This window comes from Thermobia domestica, chromosome 6 (assembly GCF_964235325.1).
Source record: "Thermobia domestica chromosome 6, izTheDome1.hap1.1, whole genome shotgun sequence".
NCBI lineage: Eukaryota > Metazoa > Arthropoda > Insecta > Zygentoma > Lepismatidae > Thermobia > Thermobia domestica.
The window spans coordinates 229,756,832-229,774,672 of record NC_137459.1 but is presented as its reverse complement, the minus strand read 5'-3'; the positions used below and the strand labels follow the sequence as shown (position 1 = coordinate 229,774,672).

The 17,841-nt window shown below is 36.0% G+C and overlaps 1 protein-coding gene across 2 annotated transcripts in view; it reads right to left on the bottom strand.

Moving 5' to 3' along the window:
• Window positions 1–17,841, bottom strand: part of Apoltp (Apolipoprotein lipid transfer particle) — a 6,186,292-nt gene that overhangs the window by 455,593 nt on the left and 5,712,858 nt on the right. For both annotated transcript variants that reach the window (XM_081762641.1, XM_081762640.1), the window contains exon 63: window positions 15,979–16,090. In XM_081762641.1, the coding sequence (XP_081618767.1) occupies window positions 15,979–16,090 (112 nt within the window). The remainder of the gene's footprint in view (window positions 1–15,978; window positions 16,091–17,841) is intronic.

Sequence of the window (17,841 nt, the reverse complement as noted above, 5' to 3'; positions counted from 1 at the left end):
ACGTCAAAAGAAAAAACTATTGTCCAGGAACTATTATATATAAAACAATTCTTCTCAGAATAGAAACACCTCGTCCATTTCCTTGCCAGGTGGTAAAGTGCCAAGGACCGACGAGACGTTACCACGTTGGATAGAAATGGATATGTTCTCATTATATATATAGTAAATATATATATATATATATATATATATATATATATATATATATATATATATATATATATATATATATATATATATATATATATATATATAGTATAGCACAAAGGCTTAGTGCATTATATATATAGTATATCGTGGGACCCCGCAATAGTGTTCCCAATCATGCCCCGCACCTTCTAACTAGATCATTTTACCTTTTCTCCCTTACATTGAAGAAAGAAAACTATTTTTAACGGTGTGACTTTCCTCAAGAGCAGCCTCTACTTTTAATTATGTGTTTGAGAACATATTGTTCTGCTAGAATACATTAAATATGAACATTTCTTAATTTAGTTCGAATTTAAGAATAGAAAATTTGAACGCGTGAGTTGATTTTAGCTTGTATTTTGCTAAAACAACACTAATTAAAGTGAATATAACCTGAAGTAAGATGTTTGTGAATATGAAATTTACGTCATAACGGTTCTAGGTTTCGATGAGTTTATGACACTTGCCCGGAGTGACATTTGGACGGAAAAGAATCTAGTTACTGTTGCCCGGAGAGGTCAATGACGTAAGCCTCCTTAATTTTCGATGATGGCACTTGCACGGAAGCTAGGGGAAAGAAACGCTAATATTTATAAAAAAGGTTCGAGGGTTAGAGTAAGTATGTATATTAAAAAAAAACTTTTTCACAATTTTCATTTATTTAAAAATTATTAGTTGAAAAGTTTTAGAAAATAATTTAAGTTGACTGGCTTGTTGACTTCGAAAATTGACTTTAAAAATTTAAGAAAACTAACGCCATCCCTGTTGTTTATGCCCTTCTTCCAAACAAGGCCCTACAATAGACTCTTTGTAGCTATCAAGAGCCATGTACCTAGATGGAATCCCGAGTCTGTAGTTATGGATTTTGAAATTGCAGTAATTCAATCAACACTTTGTTCCCAGCAGCAACGATATCCGGTTGCAGCTATCATTTCAACCAGTGTGTGTGGAGTGAAGAAGAGTACAGGAACTCGGGTCTAGTGACGCAGTACAAGGAAAGTGCAGAAGTTCGCCTTCACGCTCGAATGTGTGCTGCACTAGCTCATGTACCACTACACCTCATTGACGATGGCTGGTTATGTATTCAAGAAGAAACACCAGAAAATGAAAGTTTACAATGCTTCTACGACTATTTCGTCGACCAGTGGCTTGAAAACAAAAGTATTTCAAGATGTGTGTGGAATTGTACTGGTAGATGCCACCGAACCAACAACATCTCGGAAGGTTGGAACAAGAGATTGAACAGTTTGTTTTCAAGGGCTCATCCGAATGTATACTCGTTAGTGAAGACTCTGAATATCATGGCCACACTAACGACAGAGTAGCTCTTAATCTTGACGACTGCAATTATGACTGATGAGATTATTGGCGAGGCTTTGTGTAAACTTTACAATGACGGATGTGTGAAGAAATTTCTGAAAGCAATTGCTTATATTCAGAAATTAGTGTAATGCAAATTTGTAAATTTGTATATAATGTACATAAAAATGGAAAAGCTTCTATTGGAACAAAAAAAAAAACTTAAAAGATTGTCTCCGCTGGAACCAGAGGCACGAAAAAAATGACGAACTTTGGAAAGTGAGAAACAAAATATATTGGGGACGGAGAGAGACAATCTTCGCATGGTGTTCCTTGGAAACGACATTTGACGGCCGAAAGTCTCCTTCCGGGCAAGTGTCACATGGCAAATTGTGATTCATCCAAGGTCGTTGAGTCTAGGACAACTGTCCGGGCAACTGTCACTCCGGGTAAGTATCATTCCGGGCAAAGTCCCGCACCCATTTTCTATTTATCTATATTTTCCTTTAAGTATATAAAAGCCGGTTCTTAAGTTGCATAATATAAAGGAAAAATACTACATTATATAAAATGAGTCAACATAAAGGACTCCGTTAAAAGAGAAATGCAATTGTCAATTTACGAAGCTATCGTGAAATTTAGGGTGTTTCGTGTTCATTTGAAGCTAAACATTTTTTTTTCAGCAGCGAGCTTATAGGAGACTTATCTCGTCCCGAAGGCGAGAACAATCACCACTTATTCACAAGGAATCAAAATGAATATAAGCGCTCTGCAACATTTAGCTGTTTCGTCAGATATGTGCTAATCTTTACTGGAATAGGAACTGATATATCCTCAATAAAATATATTGTAAAAATAACACCAAACTCGAGTTGTATGAAACGACACACCATTGTTTCAGAGTAGCTTTAGAAAAAAAAAAACTTTAATGAAAGGAAGGATATGTGTGTTTTCTTGGATGTTGACTTGCCACTTTTTTTCTAGCTTATTGATTTATATAAGAAAGTATTTTTTTAATGGAAGGGATTTAAATTGTTTGACTGTGCTAATTTCGTCTTCTGGCCTATTTAAGTGTCCCTTGCTTTAAAAATATTCTTATATGCGTATATTGCTTTAGTTTTTATTTATAAATATTAAAATTAAATAATGCAGTAGTTAAATTTTGCAAAGTAGACCTATACATTTAAAGATCTCAAGAAAAAAATCAGTATAATTAACTTGCTAAAATTCTCGTTTATTTCAAAGAATAAATAGAATGTTTCCTCATATAAATTAATGGCCTGAGAAACCATGTGGTGTCGATATTCAACACTCTTAAGTGCTACTCTTGCTTGTTGGGCTTTATAAAACCTACAATTAAAATAATACATATTTCGCTCGACATTCCTATGAAGGCATAGTTTCATTAGTTGTTAGTATATATATATATTTCCTACCTCGGAAGTTCAAGAGGTTTCCTTACTCTATGATGTTTATGTCAAAAAAAAAGGCATGGAATTTTTAACTAAAATAATAAATACAAATGCCAGCCTGAAACATCACTCATGAAAAAACTATGAAGATAACATTTCTATTTCCAAAAACAGCCCCAAACATCACACACTTTTCAAATAGATAAATATAACACATTACAAATAGTACATCGACTTCCTCGTCCGACTCAATCGATTCCCTCGCCCTTAGCCACCCTCACCCTCAATCGACTCCCTCACACACACAGTTACTTTCATCTACTAAATTAAAAATAAGGGAGGTTAAATATGATTCTCATTCAAATGATTGAAATTTATATATTGCAATATACGTAGATATAGATTATATCTACGTTATATTATTATTTATGTTGCATACTTATATATATATATATATATATATATATATATATATATATATATATATATATATATATATATATATATATATATATAACAGATGGCCACTTAATAAGCCCGAGTGCAGTTGAGCTCGAGTGACGATTTCGAGATCTCGAAAGCGTTTCGCTCGAGAGTTGGAACACCTATGTGGTAAGCCAGATTTGTAAAAAGAAAAGAAAAAGAAAAAAAGGATTTTTTTATAGGATTCTTGGATGTCTTATGACCCATTGCTGTTGAGAAGTTCGCAAAAATGGATAAGAGGTGTCAATGAATATCACAAGTGTTGTTCTTGCCTTCATTAATCGGTATGGTAGTGCAACTGGCCAATTTCGCTTGTTTTGAGGAAACAATATGTGGCTTAGCACTATATTGCACCAAGCCCTTCATATATATATCCTAGGACCCCGAAATAGTGTTCCCAATCATGCCTCGCACCTTCTAACTTGATCAGATAACCTTTTCTCCCTTACATTGAAGCAACAAAACTGATTTTTTAACAGTGTGACTTCCCTCAATAGCAACCTCTACTTTTAATTATGTCTTTGAGAACATATTGTCCTGCTGGAATACATTAAATGTGAACATTCCTCAATTAAATTCGAATTTAAGAATAGAAAATTTGAAAGACTGAGTTGATTATTGCCTGTATTTCGCTAAAACAACATCAATTAAAGTGAATGAAAGCTCAAGAAAGATATTTGTGAATATGAAATTTACGTCATAACACTATTTTTAGTCTAGAAGTTATGTGTAATACTTTTGAAAATGACAAGCATAGTGTGGTTCTTTTTTTCGAATTATCTATACTTTTCTTTAAGTATAAAAAAGCCGGTTCTTAAGTTGCATAAAATAATGGAAAGGTAGTACATTATATAAAATGAGTTAATACGAAGGACTCCGTTAAAAGAGAAATGCAGTTGTCAATTTACGAAGCTATCGTGAAATTTAGGATGTTTCGTGTTCATTTGGAGATAAATATTTTTTTTCAGCAGAGAGATTGTATGAGACTTTTCTCGTCCCGAAGGCGAGAACACTCGCCACTTTTTTTTGCAAGGGATCAATACGAATATAAGTTTCCGGCAACATTTAGCTGTTTAGTTAGATATGTGCTAATCTTTACTGGAATAGGAACTGATATATCCTCAATAAAAAATTGTGACAAACAACACCAAAATCGAGTTGTGGAAAACGACACATCGTTGTTTTAGAGTTGCTTTCAGAAAAAGACTTTATATAAATTTCATACCTTGTAAATTCAAGAGGTTCCTTACTTTATGATGTTTATGTTAAAAAAAAGATGCTATGGAATGTGTTACTAAAAGAACAAATACAAATGCCAGCGTCAAACACCACTCATGAAAATTTATGAAAAAGAAAAGCATTTCTATTTCCAAAAACAGCCTTAAATGTCACACATTGTTCAAGTAGATAAATATAACACATTACAAATAGTCATCGACTCTCTCGTCCGACTCCCGACTCAATCGACTCCTTCACCCTCAGCCAGCTCATGCACCCTCCCTCAACTTCAAGAAGTGTTGGTAAACCAGACTCCTTAGATACGAAACTAGAATGAATAATGGTAAAATTAAGTCCATGTGTTCGCTCACCGAGAATTGAACCCATGACCTTGTGCATCACTGGTGCACACGCTAACCACTGGACTAGCGATGAGGAGGGTTAGAAAATAAGTAACAGTAGTTTAAATTTGTATTAGTTAAAATTGGAATAACCACTAATTACGTTTCTATATGGGAGTGGCAAAACATGATGTGTACTGTTCATTTAAGCAACCAAATCTAAAACTTATCAAATAAATTTTAAATACTTTAAGTTTAGTGGTTAAAACGATATATATATATATATATATATATATATATATATATATATATATATATATATATATATATATATATATTTGCTGCTAAGCAGGCATATAGAAGCTAATACGTCATTCTATTAAATTATAGATCATCCGTTACAACGAATGTTATGAGGACTTATGCGATTGGCATGTCTTACAATGTATGCTTTTCCAAGAATTGCAGAATTTTAGTTACTTTTCCACCCCTCTCGATTCTCTATAGTTTGCTTCTGACAAAAATAATGTTTTTCGCATTAATAAGTAACTATTCCAAGAAAGAAAGTGTGTGATTCTAATGATTGCAAAAATGTTTATAACATGTTTTAAGTCAGATATAAATGCCTGGTTTTTGTTTCGTTACATGAAATACATTGTTATCTATTCTATCTATATGACCACTCGAAAAATTACTAGAGAGGGGAAAAAATGAAAATGTTCTTCAGGGAGGGAATTAAATTTTTGTCACACGGAATATCCCTTTCACCATCTCCATTAACCCATTATATCCCTGCATATGATTGTTCATAAGTAAAACAGATATATTTTATATTTGCATTAAATACACACTGTCTTCCTTATGAAGGAAATAGCAATTGCTACAAGAACTTCATACTTGTACTTTTACTTCTGGTTAGAATTTGTTCTCGCAGCACATGTTTTGAAACGCTGGAAAGCAGAAGAATTTTGATGTTCTCTAAAACGTGTCCAAAATGGCAAAGAGGAAAGTATATTTTTCCACTTTCTCGAGTATTTCTAAATCATACACAAAAATAGTTAACAAATATCTATGTACGTTTTCAAAGATAAAGTAGGAGAAATGTATTTCAAATCTAATAATTAGATGTCTAACTACAGCGTTTTGAAAACTGATGTATGAAATATCATACGTTGGGTAACAAAAAGAACAAAATATGAGTTTTCTAGTCTATATACATCTCAAATTACATATTTTTTTTTCATTGAAAGGATAAGACGTCTAAATATTCGTAGGGGTTATTGTTAAAAAGAGACGTAATATTTACTTCAGTATACTGTTTCTCAAAGTGTGCATCGGGGCACCGTCAAGTGCATTGAACCCTTTTGCAATATTTTTTTCAAAATTTTAAATAAATGGCACTTAGGAACTGTGTTAGGGGTGTTTATTTTATGATTCTGAGAGGGCATGGAAAAAGTTATTATATACTGTGCTGTGAAACAACGACCTATTAGAACCATTGCTTTATTGTAATAATAATTTTGGGTTAGGTTAGGATATATATATACCATATATTTTATGTGCTTTTAACGAATATGTAGCCAAAATTGTCAAGTTTAAATAAATGATTATGAAAAAGAAATTTTAAATATTTTAACATTAGGTTAACTATTAATAATTGCCTCTATTTGCAGCAAATATCATATAGACTGCAGCAATGGCTTAGTACATATAGCATTGGCCTTGCGTTTGGAAAGTCGTGTGAATTCGAATCCTAAGTCTCAATTTCTATTAGAGAGAATTTTAGCTAAATTTGCGAATGTGCATTATAAAATTGTACTTCAAAAGAAGCTCTGGCTGATTCGCCAATCCTGATCAGTATTCCATTTTGATACCTGAGACATCAATCTCTAACGGACAGAGAAGAACAACATTCTAAATCGAGAGTCACGTTCCAGAACGGAGTAGCTCCGCTTTTATAAATTGAGATAATGTAATATATTCGTTCAGAATTAGTTTCTTCTATGTAACAGCGAATCATGGTTCTACCTTGAATGGTTTGTCAACGAATTGCATGAATTTGTATGCCGCGTCCATTAGCGACAATACATTCCATTCAATTGTCTCGCGATTACTATCGGTATTACTAGCGATTACTACAGATTTGGTGGTTACTTCTTTCTAGCACGTGGCTATCCAAATATGTTCTGTAGTAATGAATAACAAAGTTACTAATGCACTGACCTTACTAAACAATGTTTTTATTATTTTTCAGTTCCAAGAGACTGCTAGATGTACAGAAGATCCTAAATGTGCTAGACCAACTGAATGATAATGAGAAGCAAGATCTTTTCACAGAAGTGGGAAATCCAGGCGAACTTCAATTGATTTTGATAATTATTTCAACTCATTGTCTGTTTTGGAAGCAATCGCAGCAGAAGGTATAACGTATATTGGTACAATTAGTAAAGACCGAACAGAAGACAACACTTCGTGAACTCCGTAGTCAGCCTAGGGGATCTTTTGATGTTCTTCAGGATATGTCTGGTGGTCTTACTCTTGCCAGGTGGAATGCCAATAACCAAGTTACAGTAGTAACCAATGTCACCAATGAAGGTATTCTTGAGAAAGGCACCTGCTAAAGATATAGCAGAAAAGACAAGAAGAAAGTTGCTGTTCCTCGTCCATCTGGGAACCGGTCAAAACCCCCACAGCCAAAACCCCCATACTCAAGAAATGCCAAAACGCCCACACAAACGGTCATAACCCCCACACAAATGGACAAATCTCCCAAATACACGAACGGTCATAACCCCAACAGCCAAAACCCCCACACTGGTAGTCGGTCATAACCTCCAACGGTCATAACTCCCATACAAATGGACAAAACCGCCACACATAGCAACGGTCACAATCCCCACATAAATGGACAAAACACCCACACAAATGGACAAAACGCCCACATGCAGAAATTGTCACAACTTCCACACAAATGGACAAAACCCCCACACAATCGGACAAATCTCCCACACTATGAAATGATCCTGGTTGCATGTCTTCCCCTTGTACTTTTTAATAACATTTTTTATTCCACTTAAACTGATGTTGCAACTATTCTTCTTGGGCGTCATAAAGAGTCGCAACAAAGACGTGAAATGACGATCATTTCAGAGTGTGGGGGATTTGTCCGATTTTGTGGGGGTTTTGTCCATTTGTGTGACAGTTGTGACAATTTCTGCATGTGGGAGTTTTGACCATTTGTGTGGGGATTATGACCGTTGCTATGTGTGGCTGTTTTGTCCATTTGTGTGGGGGTTATGACCGATCGTGTGGGCGTTTTGACATTTCTTGAGTGTGGGGGTTTTGGCTGTGGGGCGAAGGTATGAAAAGTGTACTAAATTCTGATTTTTACACTACAACATTGGATTACACCCAAAAAAGTGCTTCCTTTTATACCACAAGAATTAAAATGTGGATGTTGTTAAAGCTGTCGATACGTAAAGTGCAACATTTGATTGAATTAAAAAAAAAGTGTTCCTTTTATTTCAAGCATGTACTGATAAAACAAGATCCATTATAATATTTTTTTATAACTGTTCAGATAAGAAAACTAAACCTTAGTTGGTAATGAAGCATATACAGGAAAAGGTTAAGTTAGGTTACCTTTTAGAATAAAAAAAGACATGTTACGCAGTGTGTTTTCCTCTCTTATCCCATCGTATGATTTATCATACGTCCCAAAGCTGTCCCAAAAATGGAACACATTCCACTTTTTTATTAATTCTCATATATTTGGTAACAAACAGATATTGAATATAAAAAAATATTGAGTGAATTCATTTTTTTAGAATTTCAGAATATTATGGGTTAATTCGTACACTGGACCAGCTGATGCTTTATGACGTAATGACGTCACTCTGTGCCAACCAGGTTGCTACTCTATTTGAAGTTCGCAGCAAAGTGCTATTTCAACCATTTCCCAAACAAATAACTTTCAAGCAAACATCCTTCACGAATTCATTCTGGTGATGGGCATTTTTGCTAACCCTGACTCACCCTCACCCTCAATCAATTTCCTCACCCTCACCTTCAACCACCCTCACCCTCAATCGAGTTCCTCACCCTCAGCCAAACTAACCCTTAGTTGAATCCCTCACCCTCACCCACTCTCACCCTCAGTTGATTTCCTCATACTCGCCCTCAGCCAACCTCACCCCCAATCGACTCCTTCACTCTCACCTTCATCCACCCTCACTCTCAGACACCCTCACCCTCAATCGACTCCCTCACCCTCAGCCATCCTCACCCTCAGTCGACTCCCTCACCCTCAGACACCATCACCCTCAATCGACTCCCTCACCCTCATCCTCAGACACCCTCACCTTGAATCGACCCTTCCACACTCACCCTTAGACACCCTCACCCTTAATTGACTCTTTCACACTCATCCTCAGACACCCTCACCCTAATCTACCGAAATGAGGGTGTGTGAGGGTGACGGCGGACCTCTTGAGGGCAAAAATGAGTGAGGTTGTCCATCTCTGCTGACTACCTAATAACTTCAATTGTTGATTGGTTTCATTCTCAATGTTAGTGTAAATGTATTTGGACAGCCAAAATTCCACTTCACTGTATTATTCCTATATTATTGAACATTATTATTCACTTCCCATAGTGAGCCATTAGTGGAACTTGACATTTGATCAGCCTGTATCTCGGAAACGAAGCGGCATCGGACCCATGTTTATGGGAACATTTTTCTTGTTTGAATGTCCGCAATCACTTCGTCCGGACCCCCCCCCCAAAAACATACGTTTTTCATATTAGGTGCATTGTGCTGCCATCTACTGCAAGGTACTCATTATCAGCAACCTCAGTAGTCATTAGACATAGTGAGAAAGCAGAATGGGCGCTCTGCGGAACTCATGGACTTTGAACGTGGTCAGGTGATTGGGTGTCACTTGTGTCAGAAGTCTGTACGCGAGATTTCCACACTCCAAAATATCCCTAGGTCCACTGTGTCTGATGTGATAGTGAAGTGGAAACGTGAAGGGATACGTACAGCACAAAAGCGTACAGGTCGACCTCGTCTGTTGACTGACGGAGACCGCCGACAGTTGAATAGGGTCTTAAAATGCAATAGGCAGACATCTATCCAGACCATCACACAGGAATTCCCAACTGCATTAGGATCCACTCCAACTACTATGACAGTTAGGCGTAAGGTGAGAAAACTTGGATTTCATGGTCGAGCGGCTGCTCATTAGCCACACATCACGCAGGTAAATGCCAAACGACGCCTCGTTTGGTGTAAGGAGCGTAAAAATTGGACGATTGAACAATGGAAAAACGTTGTGTGGAGTGACGAATCACGGTACACAATGTGGCGATCCGATGGCATGGTGTGGGTATGGCGAATGCCCGGTGAACGTCATCTGTCAGCGTGTCTAGTGCCAACAGTATAATTCGGAGGTGGTGGTGTTATGGTGTGGTAGTGTTTTTCTTGGAGGGGGCTTGCAGCCCTTGTTGTTTTGCGTTGCACTCTCACAGCGCAGGCCTACATTGATGTTTTAAGCAACTTCTTGCTTCCCACTGTTAAAGAGCAATTCGGGGATGGCGATTGTATCTTTCAACACGATCTGGCACCTGGTCATACTGCTCGGCCTGTGGTGGAGTGGTTACACGACCATAACATCCCCGTAATGGACTGGATTACACAGAGTCCTTTGAGACGTTTTGGAACGCCGATTTCATGCCTGGCCTCACCGACCAACATCGATACCTCTCGTCAGTTCATCACTACGTGAAGAATGGGCTGGCATTCCCCAAGAAACCTTCAGGTACCTGATTGAAAGTATGCCTGGGAGAGTGGAAGCTGTAATTAAGGTTAAGGGTAGGCCAACACCGATGGAGGGCGCCACGAACTTGTAAGTCATTTTCAGCCAGGTGTCCAGATACTTTTGATCACATAGTGTATATAAATATGAAAATTATCAAAAAAGACATAAAACGCCTTTCCTGAGGCCTGAGGAAGGAAAAATGATAAATTACGAAGATGATGTGTAGTGAGACATACAATATAAATAGTAATACACACACACACACACACACAAAATGTATTACTATAACTTCGTTATGAAAGTAATGTTTGGAGTTGCATGTATATCTGGACAATATGCTATCAAGTCAAAATAGACATATAGGCGCAGAAACAGTAGTTGTGTAAAGAAAAGAAAAACAGGGAGTAAGAACAATTTTAATGCAGTTACTAATGGGGTCACTTAGGTACCCCAATCCATCCTTTATGTCATGATTTTGAGCTTGGCTGTGCGAGGGTTAAATAAGGGTGCCACAGTCTTTTCGTCGTAAAAGAGTGAACGAGTAATACTGGTAGGCATTTTAATATGTACTATGTTATTTACGGAATGAAAAATAGGTCATAGTCTTTTATAATGATTGAAAAAAGTGGTCGTAGAAGGCTATGAAAATGCCACCGCTTCTAAATTGATTGCAATTTTTCATTTCTGCATGTAGTCATAGCCTTTCTAGATTGGGAGTTGGAATATGCGTTGTGTAGTCTGTTGTTGCTGTGTCGTAGCCTTTCTTGTGTAACCTCTACAATAGGTGATAGTCTTAAAATCGTGTCGTGTTCTACTTTTATATGGTAGACTAGCCTTTGCGTAGCTGGAGGCTCCGCCCCAGGACCTACTCGTTTGCTCGGTATAAGACCTCGCGTCTCTTATGTATCAGCCTTTGCATCAAGAGTGAATTTAGTGCATTTGCTCTTAACATTTACTGAATTTGGCCCAGCTGGAGACTTGGATTCCTGACCCCTACCTTTACTCAGCCTAAAGCCTCGCACCTCTTAAACCCATAATTTTACGGAAATTCAAATTTCTTTTCTTATTTCAACCGTCTAAAACATAAGATTTTGTATCTCAGGGAAACGCCCATTTAAATAACACGGTTATCCCTCCCCCTATAGACCCCTTAAGAACTAAAAATATTCATTTTTGGAAATTTTCCTGTGGGTTAGTCCTGGAGGGTTATAATCGTGCCAAATTTCATCCTTCTAACTCTGCCGGAAGGGAATAAAGATTTTGGGGTGTAGAAGATGTATCATATAAATAGCATGGGATATTTTTCATTTCCCCACAAAACTACTCGAATTGGATTAGTTGGTGATTTATTTAACTAACAGAAACGCACAAAAATACGTAATTTCAAGTTTTTATTCCAATTTGAAATACTTAAAACATCAGATTGTAGGTCCAGATGTGGCCCATTTAAATATTATGGGGAATTTCTTCATCGCCCCTTTAGTACCCCTAAGAACAAAAAAAAATCATTTTTGGCAATTCTCCTGGAAGTTAGTCCCGGAGGGCCATAATTATGCCAAATTTCATGAGTTTAATCCGCCCGGAAATGAATAAACATTCTGGAATGTAGAAAATGTCTCATATAAATAACATGGGAAAGATTTCTCAGTTCTCCTTAAAACCACTCTAAATTTGAAAATTTTAATTTTTGGTGATTCACTTAGGTAACGCTTACGAAAACGTACAAGTATACCGAATTTCAAGCTTTTATTCCAATTCCAAGTACCTAAAGCATTAGAATACAAGTAAAAATAAAAGTTCCATGCATATAGGTTTAACATGGGGAATTCCTCCATCCCCCCTTTAGACCTTCTAAAAATTTTAAGTATTCACTTTTGGCAATTTTTTGTGGGTTAGTACCAAAAAGCTATAAACAGACCCAATTAAATCATTCTAGCCCTACATGAAGTGCCCAATAATTTTAAGGAGTAAAAGGTGTTCCATATAAATAACATGGGAAAGATTTTTTCAGTTCTCCATAAAACCACTCTAAAGTTATATCTTTTCATTTTTGATGATTTATTTAGGTAACGCTAACGAAACCATACCACCATACCAAACTTCAAGTTCTTATTCTAATTCCAAGTACCTAAAACATGAGATTATAATTTTAAAAAAAGACCCATTTAAATAACATGGAGAATTCCTCCCTTTAAACCCCTAAAACTTATATATTGGAACATTGCCAATGGTATATATATATATACCATTGGCAATGTTCCTGTGGGTTAGTACCGGAAAGCTACAATCATGCCAAATTTCTTGTTTCCACGTCAACCGGAAGTACCCGTCATGTTATGTCAGTTCAATTAGTTTTATGTACCGGCATAGTTAGAATAATATAAATCTAAGTGCAAAAAATTAACAGAAAATAAATGCTGGCATTTTGGGGGCTGCCCACGTTAATGAAAATCATTCAGAAAAGGAGAAAATTGTTATGCTTCAATTGACACGAAAATAACTCAGGAAGATACACTACAAACAAGATAACCATAGTCACTCTTGATAAAAATCTCGATATTGCGATCATGAATTTCTTTGTTGTTTTGTTGTATAATAATGCATGGTACAATGAAAAGTGCAGAAGCTCAGAGAATTTTAAGATTGAGACAAATATGAAATGGTATGCTCTCTGATACTAGCAGCAACAGCCAGTTTCAAGTAACTTCTAAGAGTAAATCTGGGAATACATAAAATGCTAACTCACATAAACAAGCTTATAGAAACCAGCGCGATGAAGAAACCGTATAATATACGTCTACATTGAAGGACAAGACAAATCAAAATACTATACACAATAACGTTTGCTAAGAAAATATCCTGACATTATGCCAGAATTGTATTTAAAAATATACGCCTATAAACAAATCCATTGTAATATTATTTTCTTACCAACAACTACTATATTTCTGCGTGTACTACTAAATGTCACGTTACTTTAAACGCACTGTTTGTTACAATTTAGCTGTCTTACAGGACTTGTTCACACGCTATGATGTTACAATTTATATATATTTTTTCGAGATTCTGACGCACGAAAATTTGAAAAGCGAAATTATATCGCTCATAAATGTAACACTTCTTTCATATTTTAATTTTCACTATCCTGGACAGTTGAACCCTTGGCATATATGTTGCGCTAAATGCAATTTATATAGGTGCAATTAACAAATGTGTGTAAATTATATTTTTATATACTACATAGAAACACATAAGTATTGTATTTTATTTAGAGATAATAGAAACAAATGGGTAGCAGAGTTAATAAAGAAGTCTATTTTTTTAAATATATGCAAGAAGTTGTGTACACAGAATTTCATTAAAGAGGGGATTCGAACAACAATAATAAATTTATTATTAATAATACCAATGTGTGTTGATTATCTTGTCAATGATTTCGGAAGTTTGAACATAAACCCTTCTTAGTCAGGAGTGGAATGTTTCAATTCATATATTAATATTGTAGTTTGTAAATCTTCTATCATATTATATATAAGAAGAGCATTAAAGACATCGTGATTCCCTTTGAAATGAAATGAAATCTTTAAGTTTTACGTCCCACGGTTATGCCGGTTAGGCTAAAGGAGACGGTGAAGATGAAAAATGAATGAAATAGTGGAATGAAGAAAGTGGTAGGAAACGGGAGAACCAGAAGAAAAGTCATGAGCACGGTGTTTGTCCACAACAAAGTCCACACTACGCGAGCTGGGATCGAACCAGGAACCCCAAGCACCAGAGGTGAACGCCCTACCACTGAGCCACCGCGCCCCTCAATTTCCTTTGAGTCCGCTAGTGATATAATAGAATGTATTTTAAATCTTAGTTATAATAATCACATAGGTTCATAATTTGGTAATTTAAACGCATTAAGAAAAAAAAATAGCGAGCCTGCGAGTCCCCCAAAGTTCAAATTAGGATGTATATACGAAAGTGCTTATGATCTTTAAAAGGATACATAACTTATTTGTATTTATTGTTGAGAAAGTAATGGTTTTATTTGCTTAGCCAGGCTCATTTCAAACATTTGTCGTTCACTTATTGCTTATAACTAAATATGATTTGTTATAATTCTCAAAGGTGTTAGATATTTTGTTTTAACAACACGGTTTAAAGCCGATGCTTTACTATTTTTTTTAAAGTTAGGAGGTTCATAACAAAATGTAAAGTGATTTTGAAAGCTAAGGATAAACTTTCTTTATGAGATGGCGTCATTGTATTGAGCAGTGAGGAGCTTTTACGGAAAATCTCTGATACATTGAGAAAAAAAGAATGTAGGCGACGTACTTAAAAAGATAGGTTACATGAGTAATTCCTGTAGTTTTTGGACTTAACGTATAGCAGACGTATAATTGAAAACGAACGTTTTATAATAGTTTCTATATAAGTATTCCATCTGTACGTACTTTCCGTGTGAAATAATATACGCGGTCAGGATCTCACATACAAATGGACGTATATAATACACAGCTGAGGAATGTAGCATAATTATATGCATGTGATATACGAAAAACTGTTAGACGTCAGACATCCTGCAACGGCATGATGTAACATCCAAAGGCAGTGCCTATGTAGCATACGGATAACGTATGCTCCGTACCAGTGGCGTAGGGAAGGGGGGGGCCCAGAGGGGCCGGGCCCCCCCCAAAGAGGTCCGACAATGTACTTTGGTACTTTGATGTTTGTAATTTTACATATATTTTTGTGTATATATTTTTTTGTCTGTAATTTTTCTATATGTACCTATAACAGCACTTGGGCCCCCCCCAAACACACATCCTGGCTACGCTACTGCTCCGTACTGATTTCTGTATTAAGCAAGAGGATAACGTATATTTGTACAATATACCGCTCTCCGGAGAACGGATTTTTCTCAGTGTAATCACGAGAGTGAACCTCGTCTGAATGAAGCGCAATGGTTATCTAATCTACTTAAGAGCCATTTCAAGCCTCGTGATGATATGAAAATTGGAACTTTGTTACAAGTGCTTGAATGGTTCTGGTGATCACACACAAAGATGATAGAAATATATGTATACATAGATCTATACTCTTAACATTCTTCTGATAGTTATTCCTTACAGATTTTTGAATCTTCAAGAAATAGTCGTGGTACAATTTATACTACAGGGGATATATATTAAATTTGTAATTTTTAGTTAGAAATATAAATGCGCTTACCTCAAACATGGGTGTTTCATTGAATGCATGCCATGACATTGGCAATTTTTGTTCAAGTAGTACAAGACCGCTCTCTGGTTCAAATATAAAGTTTGTTTTAGCTTCTCGGTATCTGGAGGAAAGAAAAAGTGCGATTACTTACTAATAATTATTATATAATATATTAAATCATATCACAACACTGCTTTTAGTGAATTGAGATCTATATGGATCGCATGAACAATTAGTGAAAGGTATACAAATATTAAAATTTCTATTATATATACACTGAGAAAAAAATGTAGGTGGCATACTTAAAAACGTAGGTTACATTCGTAATTCCTGTAGTTTCTGGACTTAACGTACAACCGTATATAACATCCTGCAGCAAACGTATAGCTGAAGAAGTATGTATTATACAAACTGTCTGCATAAGTGCAATGACGTCATTCGTATGACGTCATCTTCAGTAACAAGTATATACGGAGGGACGTCAGGATCGTATGTAGCATGTGGGTTAATAATGACGACACACACTGACTATCAGGACGGAGCATAATTTCAAGAAGTATGCAATATACGTTCTGTGCGTGTGTTTCTTGCGTTCAACCCCGAGACAGCATTTATATTGTACTTGTGCCCCGTACGTACGACTAGATACAGTATACGTATTGTACGTATGTATTATACAGATTTTCCTTATGTCGCACACAGCTTGTCCCGATACAGCATACAGAATATCCGTATGCACCATACAGAGTGCACATGTGTAGCTTACAGACTGTCTGCATGCAGCATATAGATTATACGTATGTCGCGTACAGGTTGGACATATGTAATGTATGAATTTGATGTATGTAGCTTATAGATTGTCCATATGAAATATACGGATTTTACCTGTATCGCATACGTATTGCCCTTGTTGTAATATATGGATTGGACATATTCAGGATCTAGATTGTACGTATAGTGCACCATTATTGAAGTGCTGCAACATACTGAGAAATGCATGATACATTCTTACTGTAATGTTGTCACATATTGTTTTTCTCTGTGTGGAAACAAAAATAGCTTAAAATATGGTTGATCTCCATTGTGCCAATAATAATAAAATTAACAATGCTACACTTTTCAAATCTTAGTTTAGAGCAGTGAAACTGTCCAAAGAAATGTATTTACCTGCAGGGTGTCCTATAAGTTTGGGCTTCCTGCTAATTCGTTGGAAAGCTACTGCAAAGCCAAGTGTTGAAAAGTGACACAAGCGTTAATTTTAAAATTATGGGCACAAAGAAGGTTAACCATATGTTAAACTATTTTCGTTTTCATACAGAGTAAATCAATATGTGATATATTACTGTAAGAATTTATCATATGGTTTGCAGTTAGTTGTAGCACTTCAATAATAATGCAAAATGCACAGTCATATACAATCCTATATTCAAACTCAAACAAGATTTACGTACAATCATTTATTAAGCTGTTATCATCCATTGCTTGTACGATATAAAGATTATTTTACCTCATTCTTTTCCTTAATAGTATCTTCTTCTAAAGTGCAGTTGTTACCACAAGAGGCCTGAATAGAATTTTCCTGAAATAACTTCTCTGTACATTTTAATTAACAGGTATGCTTTTTTTAAATGTCGCAATAATTAAAAGTATGCTGACAGCCGAAAACGTGTTCGCTCACAAGATGATTCCTACTCAGTACTTGCCATTAAAAATGCAACACCAAGAAGGAGACTGGGTAGCTGCATCAAAGTTCCCAGGCAGATACCTAATAGTAAGTGCAGAATATTCTTAAACGTCCGCTGTATCCGCTGTGTGACAACGTGGTGACAGCGGAGGCGTTGTGCAACCATCGACTAAACATATTATCTTCCC